The 8,699-nt window shown below is 57.3% G+C and overlaps 5 protein-coding genes across 5 annotated transcripts in view; 3 read left to right on the plus strand and 2 right to left on the minus strand.

The window, feature by feature from the left end:
- Positions 1–660: 660 nt before the first annotated feature.
- Positions 661–2,689, minus strand: ACA1_389490 (RNA recognition motif domain containing protein; the record flags this gene model as incomplete). The annotated part of the gene is made up of 6 exons (XM_004333193.1): positions 661–1,327; positions 1,412–1,585; positions 1,680–1,940; positions 2,030–2,093; positions 2,195–2,440; positions 2,581–2,689. The coding sequence occupies 6 exons, from the start codon at positions 2,687–2,689 to the stop codon at positions 661–663; spliced, it is 1,521 nt and encodes a 506-aa protein (XP_004333241.1).
- Positions 2,690–2,961: 272 nt separating this feature from the next.
- ACA1_389500 (uncharacterized protein) lies at positions 2,962–3,629 on the plus strand (the record flags this gene model as incomplete). The annotated part of the gene is made up of 2 exons (XM_004333194.1): positions 2,962–3,140; positions 3,320–3,629. Coding segments are annotated over 2 exons (489 nt in total), but the record flags the coding sequence as incomplete, so codon positions are not given.
- Positions 3,630–3,892: 263 nt separating this feature from the next.
- Positions 3,893–5,089, plus strand: ACA1_389510 (uncharacterized protein; the record flags this gene model as incomplete). Its single annotated transcript, XM_004333195.1, has 5 exons — positions 3,893–4,068; positions 4,271–4,340; positions 4,453–4,509; positions 4,734–4,859; positions 4,982–5,089. The coding sequence occupies 5 exons, from the start codon at positions 3,893–3,895 to the stop codon at positions 5,087–5,089; spliced, it is 537 nt and encodes a 178-aa protein (XP_004333243.1).
- Positions 5,090–5,873: 784 nt separating this feature from the next.
- On the plus strand, positions 5,874–6,912 carry ACA1_389520 (MAPEG family protein; the record flags this gene model as incomplete). Its single annotated transcript, XM_004333196.1, has 5 exons — positions 5,874–5,939; positions 6,025–6,167; positions 6,266–6,392; positions 6,496–6,592; positions 6,782–6,912. The coding sequence occupies 5 exons, from the start codon at positions 5,874–5,876 to the stop codon at positions 6,910–6,912; spliced, it is 564 nt and encodes a 187-aa protein (XP_004333244.1).
- A 941-nt stretch (positions 6,913–7,853) lies between these two features.
- Positions 7,854–8,699, minus strand: part of ACA1_389530 (uncharacterized protein) — a gene marked incomplete at both ends in the record, with an annotated part of 4,171 nt that continues 3,325 nt past the window's right edge. The window contains 3 exons of the mRNA XM_004333197.1: positions 7,854–8,055; positions 8,188–8,233; positions 8,363–8,501. Of these exons, the coding sequence (XP_004333245.1) occupies positions 7,854–8,055; positions 8,188–8,233; positions 8,363–8,501 (387 nt within the window). The remainder of the gene's footprint in view (positions 8,056–8,187; positions 8,234–8,362; positions 8,502–8,699) is intronic.

The raw sequence follows: 8,699 nt of genomic DNA on the forward strand, positions 1-8,699 counted from the left end.
TTATTGATTTTTTAAAATAAACACACACACAGCGCACGTGCCTTTTCATGACGAGGGTGAGCTAGTTGGTTAGTGCATCAATCAAACAACAATCACACATCATGCCCCACGGGACCAGTAGTCGTGTCTTCAGTCTGCCTTTTCTCTGCTATCACTTTCTTTGTCCGTTGTTCTGGCGGCTGCTTCTTATTCTTCTTCTTCACTTCTTTCTTTCGACGGCGGCGGCGACGGGACTACTTCGTCTTCTCCTCTCGCTCCCGCCGAGCTGAGCTGCGCGGAGGCTGGGACGAGGTGCGCACGCTGCCGCATGTTACCCATACGTCGTTCGGTCGCTCTTCGAAGCGCTTTCGCCTTGCGATTCACTTTAACCGGCGAGTGTTTTCCTTCACCTTTCAGCAGTCACGAGGCTTACCACGCGTTTTCATCATTCTCATCACCAGCATGGTTCCATTTACGCATAGCCATCGCCATCGTCATCATCATCATCATCATCCACATCGCCTTCGTCTTCCCTTTTTGTTCCGCGCTGGCGTGTGGGCTGCTTCTCCTCCATGATGAAGATGACGTGCTGGCTGGCTGGCCGGCTGGCTCAACTTCCTCTCTTCCGCCCCCTCGCGTCGTGTTATGTTGTGACCTTCATACCACTCCACCCTGCGTTGTTCAGTCCCTCTTGTCGAGCGAAGATGACGATGTCGAGCCTCGGCCGTCCCTCTCTCGGTCGGCGTGATGATATGATCCGCTGCTGCTCCCTCCTCGCTGCGATGACGTCGACGACGACGCACCATACCCACCGCTGCTCTCCTTCTCCCTGCCGCCGTAGTACTTGTCCGCTCCTCCATAGGCTGCTGACGATGAAGACGAAGATGACGTCGGGGCGAGTTCGTCCCGCGACGACCGGTCGTGGTGGTCGCTGCTGCTGCGGTGGTGATGGTGGTGCGTGTCGTACGACGAGCGGCTGCTGCCCCGCTCGCGCTCCCGATCGCGCTCTCGCTCCTTGCTGTCCCAGTCGCTGCCGGCGCCGGCGCCGGCGCCCCAGGACGACGATGACGATGACGTGGACCGCTCGTCGCCGTAGCCGCCGGTGGCCGACCGCACGTCCCTGTCGCCGGGCCTGCGGTCGTCGTAGCCGCCGCCGCCGCCGCGGCTCAGCTCGCGCGAGCGGTCGTCGTGGTGGTGGCCGCCGTTGCGGTCGGAGCGGTCGCGGTCGTCGTAGGCCGAGGCGCTGCGCGCGCGGTCCAGGTCGGCGTAGCCGCCGCGGTCGCGATCGTCGTAGGCCGCCGAGGCCGACCTGCCATAGTCCCGCTCGTCGTAGCCCGAGGCCGGATATCTGCCGACGCTGACGTCAGCCGGTCAATTATGATGATGACATGTGGCCATGGAGGAGAAGGTGGTAGTGGTGTGGTGAACTCACCTGTCATAGGGCCGGGCGCCGGCATAGGCGCCGGTGGCGGAGGGCGGGTAGTCGTAGGGCCTAGCGCGCCTGCCGTAGGCCGAGTGCTGCGGCGGGTAGCCGGCCGCAGCGGCTCCGCGTCCCCGACCGTAGGCAGCCTCGCCGTAGTAGTCCATCCTCGCATCGTACCCGCCTCTGTGCGCCAGGCCACCACAACGAGCGTGAGCGCCATGGAGCAAGCCGACGCACGACACACGACACACGGCGAGTGAGGCGGGTGGGAGCGTACCGCACACCGGCGGCGGGTGCGCCGTAGTAGGGGTCGTAGCCGCCGAAGCCGCCGCGACCGCCGGCGGCGTAGGGTGGCGGCATGGGGAGCGCCCCACCGCGGCCAACGCCGCCGTAGCCGCCGCGCGCACCGGGGTAGGCGCCGCGAGGCGGTGGCACGCCGTAGCCGCCGGGAGGTCCTCCCGCGGCCCTCGCGCCGTAGCCGCCATAGCCGCCGGCGCTCTCGGGGTAGCCGCCCGCGCCTCGCGCATCGTACGGCATTCTGGTACAGGTTGAGATCAGAAAGACGATTGGATGGAGAATGAAGTCTGCGCGTAGAGTGAGCGATTGGGGTCCCAGAGGGGGGGTTACCTGTCATAACCGCCGCGATCGTAGCCGCCCCGAGGTTCGTAGTCACGCTCGTAGCCATCCCGACCTTTGGAGGAAGCGCGAAGGTGAGATCGCGTAGCGCATGCGATTTGCAAATGGGCATCTCGCATAGGCCACAAGAATGAGCTGTCAGTGCCTGGGACGTACCGTAGGGCGCGGCACTGTCGGTCGGTCCTCTTCGGCTGCCCTCGTAGGGGCGGTCGTAGCCGGCAGCTCTGTAGGCAGCTCTGTCACGCTCCTGGCCGTCGCGATAGCGATCGACGTAGAGGAAACGCCCCTCGAGCTCCACGCCGTGCATCCCCTTATAGGCCGCCAGCGCATCGCTCTCGTTGTAGTACATCACGGCGCCGAAGCCTCGCGATCGACCCGTGCCGGGCTCGGATATCACCTTGGCTGCATTTCCGAGAGGTGGATGATCCATTGTGAGAAAACGATGCCTCACGCTTGGTTATCCATTCGCTTATTTACCCCCTCGGCAAATTAGCTCCCACGATGAGAGGCCTCGCTTCATCTTCAATTGTGCAGTGTTATACCTTCTTCGACCTTGCCATACTTCTCGAATGCTGCTCGCAGCGTCTCGCTCGTTGTGCTCCAGCTCAGTCCCCCGATGAACAGCTTCCTATCATTCACCGTCGCTGACATTTTTTGTGCTTTACCCTATCGAGCCGTCTCTGATTTCTTCGCTAGCACTTCGTTTCTCGTATGATGTCGAGCGTGGATGGTTAACCGCTACGATTGATCCCGCACGGCAATGATTCAATCCAATCAATCGAATGGAAATCGAAATGGGATGGAAAAAAGCAAAAATAAATAAAAATAAAATAAATATAATCGCGCCCGATATTCGGTGTCGGCGTATAATGCGCTGCAGAACTTTCCGCGGCAGCCAACCAGTTATGTGAAACGACACCCAATGGGCAAAGGGCTGCGCTGTCTATTTATCCCCGACCATCGTGGCCCTAATTTTTTTCTATTTTACAGTACAACGTAAAACACCACCACCAACATGCAGAAGATCGTGCTCCTTCTCCTCGCTTTCGTCGTGGCCTTCGCCGCCGCTGATCTCCTCACCCTCAAGGCCTCTGAGGACAACGTACTTGGCTCGCCCACCCACCGCCCAATCTTTCGCCTCCTACTCGAATCCAAATGTCTCTCACTGAATTCATTTCTGAATTCGTTGAGGCTTTGCAATTCGCTTATGACGCTCCGATTTTAGCGCTCTATGTACTCGGTGCATCGTTGTACTGACGCATCTTCTTTCGTCATCTACAGAAACGCCAGAGCGGCTGCTCTGCCAGCTCGTGCCCCAGCGGTGAGACCTGCTGCCAGCTTGCCGGTGGCCAGGTCGGTTGCTGCCCTGCTGCCAACGCCTGCTGCTGCCCCGATCAGCAGCACTGCTGCGGTACTGGTCAGTGCGTGTGCACTGGCGGCAGCTGCACCGGTTGCGCCCAGACTGGCCAGTGCTCCAACCAGAAGAGGTCGGTCTTCGAGGTCACCCGCGAGTAAATCGTGGCCTTCTCGTTGCGCGCCCCCTCTTTCTTTTGATCTCAGCGTTCATCTCCTGAAAATACATTGTTTCTAGTGTACTACGCCAGATTCTGTCGCAACATTTCAAATGGAAGCAAATTGCATGCAACAGAACGATCAAAGTAGCCCTGCCGAGAAGATCGCTCTCAATAAATGGAGAACGTTGTTCGGTGCACCGAGAAATAAAAAAAGAATAAATCAAAATAAAATGTCAGCGCTGTCCTCGTGTTCTTGGAAAGACAGAGCATCGTTCTGCCGCCCTCTGCATCCATTCACAGGAAGCCAAAGCTCGGCAGCACCTGTCGGGCAAAGGAGGGCATGTATCAGCAATACAACAAGGAAGGAGCGTCGCCAGAGATAGTGGAGCCAGAGGTGAAGAGTAAGTGCCCGCTCACACAGGAGGGCATGGCCTTCCGACCCTGCCAAGAGCTCCTGCGCTCTCTCCTACGCAGCCCGAGGCTCGCCCCTCTGCTCTGGCCCCTCCATAAAAAGATGTACCCTTCATATGCTTTTTATTATTTTTTTAAAATTTGCTTTAGAATTTATTATGCTTTTTGGCCGTGGTGTGAAGCACTGTTTTATCGATCATATATTTATTTTATTATATTATTTATAAATAATAATGAATGAAATTATTTATTGCTTTGTCGTGTGCGTGGTGTGTTGGCGTTAAAAAACGTGTGCTGTGATTGGCAGGCCTCAGATGAGCATCTCCTGCATGCGATGCAACGCCGTGGGTTATCGATCCTACTTTGAGATGGGCCAGGTACCCGTCTACATTCCTTCCCCTCCGTGCCGGCCTGACCTCGCTCACCATTTGCTCCCCATGCACACGCACATGGCGCGCACGGCAACACGACACTCACGCACACACGCAGCCCGCCAAGATACGATTGTGCTGTGACAAGCTATCGTCTGCAGAGGAAGTGGAGGAGGTCCTCACACATGAGCTTATTCATGCATACGATGTACGCTTCTACATGGCTCACTATCATGTGTCCGTGTCGTGTGCGTTGCAGTGCGGTGTGTATCCGTGTGTGCGCGTGTCGTGTCATGTGCAGTGTTGTGTGTGTCGTGCGCTGACGGTTGTGTGTGTGTGTGTGTGTGTGGTGTGGTGGTGTCATGTTGCATGTTGTGCGCTAATGAAACGCGGGTACAGTATATAGTGCGCGGTGTAGATATGAAATCGGGGGAGGAGATGGCGTGCAGCGAGGTGCGAGCAGCAGCCTTTGCCGAGTGCCGCAACAAGCCTGGCTACTTCTGGGAATACTTCAAGAAGTCCTGCGTACGCGGGGTCGCCATTCGCGCAACAAAGGTACCGCACACACATGCACACGCACCACCGCGCCACACGGCACATGAGCGCGTGCACGGACGACATGGGTGCTCACACGAAACGGATGGCAGTTGAACGACGAGAATGCGGAGGAGCTCGTATCGAAAGTGTTCGCCAAGTGTTACGACGACAAGATGCCGTTTGTCAACATTTACGATCCCACCACCAAAGGAGGCTGACATTAAAACTCACGTCGCTGCAGTCGGCCACGTTTGAACATGCACAGGTCGTGAGGGTACACCGATGATGGAGACGTTCAGCGAAATTTGTTAACATCCCATAATGGTGTGAACATTCAGGACAGGTGGGCCTCAAAAGTGCTCTTACCGTCCAACAACAATACGAGGCAGGGGACGCTCCGCACACACAAATCCCCCATTTCAGTCGAAAGGATGTGGGGGGCAGTGTGTGGTAAATTGAAACCTTGTCTTTTTAATGTTGTGTTTATTTAGTCCTTTGACAGTGGACTACTCTGTAGAGACACAGAGCTGGCTGCCCAATTTACATGTGGTTTTTTGTTACTTTGTAGGATTCCTTCCATAATAAGCCTGCATCTAAGGCCACACATTGTTGTTCCACACACACACACATAAACACAAACATGATCTTAGGGCATCATATGAAAAACACATTTGTGGCTGAAAGCAAAAGGTGTGATGTGGTAGGGGGCAGTTGTTGCATACATTCTGTTTGGCCTACTTTGACTGGTTGTGTGGGGCAACACTCTGTGTTTTTTAGGCTCATCACTTTTCCCTCCAAGTGATGAGCCTAAAAAACACAAAAGAAAAAAGAGGGGCACCAGGAGGCAGGTGTTGTTTTTCTCGTCGACTTTTCCTGTTAAACACAAGGAAATGGAGCGCAAGAAACCGCCGATTGGTCCATAACTGAGCTGCCGACACAACGCCTTGCGAGGAAAACAAAACCGACTTGCGCGCTACCCTCTTCACACAACACACAAACAAGATGGCAGCAGTGGTTACTCCAACAGTTGTAGGACAGAGCCTGACCCTGGACCCAGACTTTGGCTGGGTACTCCCCCCCCCACACTGCAACCCTCTTTCTATAAAGCACGCGCGCACCGGCTGACTTGTGGCTGCCATGGTGGCCCCCTCAGGTGCTGGTGGCGGCGGTGCTGATGGCGTTCCAGTTGTGGACCGAGGGCATCCCGGTCGGCCGCATGCGCGGGAAGCTGTTCACGCGGGCCTTCTTCAAGCAGCACTTTCCCAACCTCGACCCCAACAAGGTCCCCGAGAACGGGTACGTGCGCCGCCGCTGCTGCTCGGCTCAAGAAGAAGAACTGTGGAAGCAGTGTATGAAATGGAGTGGCTCACACTGGGGTGTTTATTGCACACCAGGTACCCGGATATGGGCAGCGGGCTCTACGCGTCGAAGCTGCCGCACGATGACTGGGTGCGCTTCAACAACGCCCAGCGCGTCCACTACAACTACCTGGAGGGCATCGCCCTCGTTCTTGTCGTCGAGGTACGCCCCCCCGCCTCCCTCTCCTCTCCACCGCTACACGCAGCGATGACGTGAAGAAACATAAAAAAATAATAAAAAAATGCTGACGTCATCCGCTACTCAGTTGGTGGCGGGTCTGTTCTTTGCGCGCTATGCGGCCCTCCTTGGGTTTGTCTACATCGTCGGTCGCCTCATCTATGGCCTCGGCTACCGCTCCTCTGGTACGTGTCGCCTCTATGTCGTGTGCGGTGTGTGCGGTGTGTGCGGTGTGTGCGGTGTGTGCGGTGTGTGCGGTGTGTGCGGTGTGTGCGGTGTGTGCGGTGTGTGCGGTGTGTGCGGTGTGTGCGGTGTGTGCGGTGTGTGCGGTGTGTGCGTCATGTTGTTTACCCGAGGTGCATGGTCGTTGGCAGGTTCGCGGGGTCGCGTTCTTGGTGTGCTGCTTGTGGACCTTACGCTCCTCGCGCTGCTGTCGCTGGCCCTCTATGGCTCCTTCACCTTCGCCGGCGGCCTCCCCGGCTTCTTCCGCCTCCTCGGCCTGTAGGTCTTCTTCAGACAGAGTCATGTGCGCAAATAAAAGCACCTTCCTTGCCAATCAGAGACCTGCTGCGTGTGTCGTGCGCTGTGTGTGTGTGTGCGTGTCGTGCCGTGTCGTGTCGTGTCGTGTGTGCGTTGTCTGATGAAACGAACAGGAAGGAAAGACTATCTTCACCGAGGTCTTCCCACTCATAGACGAAGTGCATAGTGACTGCGAGGAGGACTTCTACCTCGAGTCGCCCTTCCAGCGCAACCTGGAGCCCTGGGACCCGCGCGAGGTGTCGCCTCACGTAGAGGACTCCCAAGCCGAGGCCAAGGCGCCCTTCATCTCGTGACAAATTGATGCCTCGTCTTCAACCTGATGACGAACGCGTGGTCTCGTTGATGAGCGTCACGCTGTTCCACATTGGCTACGGTCTGGCCTTGCCTTAGGCCACACACGACACACACGCAGGAGAGGGCGAGCGGAGACGGCAGAGGCCTACAGGCGAATGGAGGACACCTAAAGCGCTTTCTCGGCGTCTGTGGCGAAGCTGCCTGCATGCCCTTCGCTGCGGTGGTGTGCGCCACCAAGGTCGATCTCGCCGGCGAGGTTCGCATGCAAGCGATGCCCGCACAACGCCTTGAGCTCTATGCGCGTAGCTTCTAAGAGATCTGACGCGCACCACCGCATGCGCCGGCGACCCACACAGGAAGTGAAGGAGCTGCGGGACGCCGTTCACCTGAAGTTGCGGGTCGCACAGATGCCCATGTTCAACTGGTACCAAGACGCACGGGCGACAACGATCGGCACCAATGCCCTGCAGCCCTCTGATTGTTACACCGCCCTGAAGCAGCTCCTGTGGTGCGCCCCCAGCCCCGAACCGCGGCCGGGCGCCACTCCACATGGCCAAGCCCTCTCCTTCATCCAGTCTTGTACAATGTCGTACAGTTCCCCCACATTTGAGATCACCCGGCGAAGACGAAGCTGCGCAGCTTGACCTCCTCGAGCATGCGTCCCTCCTCCAGTGCGTCGATCTGGTCGTGCGGCCGACTGACCAGGTCCTGGGTGAGCGCAGCCGAGAGGAATTCGAGGAACTCCTCGGCCGCCACCGTCACGCCGATCCGGTGCGGCCCGGCCTCATCCAGCACGAACGTCGAAAATCCCGCCCTGTAATTTACACATTTGGCAGCAAATGAATAAAACAAATAACTATAATGAAAAAGAAAACGAGTTGTATTTTATTTTATTTTATTATCACAATACAAAAAAATAGATAATAAAATGGGTGGAGTGGCGTACCATTCGTGGATCATGAGGTGTCCTCGTGCATACTTGACGAACCGATCTACAAGCGCACACGCACGACCGCAACACGCACACACCCAACCGCACACACCGAGAGCACGCACCCGATCAGCCAACCGAACATTTTTTTTTTTGGGTGCTGAGGGCGCGAGCTGGACGCGGTCCGCACCGGGGTAGATGGCTTCGGCGACGGTGAGGGCGTCGTGCGGGCACGTTCCGCGTACATCGCGGAAGAAGATGCCGCTCCGGTAGTACAGCCATGTCTTGAGCAGCCGCCCGACCACCTCGCTCTCCGGCGGCGCCGTCGCCTGTTCGCAGACATGAGTGTCGTGTCGTGTCGTGTCGTGTCGTGTCGTGTCGTGTCGTGTCGTGTCGTGTCGTGTCGTGCGAAACGAGGCCTGCTGACGTGGTACGTACGTGCATGAGCGCGAGGCAGGGGTCGCCGGTCCACCAGAGCTTGTTGGTGACGGCGTCGTTGATGACGTCGATTCGAAGGCCCTCGGTGC

This window comes from Acanthamoeba castellanii (genome assembly GCF_000313135.1).
Source record: "Acanthamoeba castellanii str. Neff unplaced genomic scaffold scf7180000084733, whole genome shotgun sequence".
Taxonomy (NCBI): domain Eukaryota; phylum Discosea; order Longamoebia; family Acanthamoebidae; genus Acanthamoeba; species Acanthamoeba castellanii.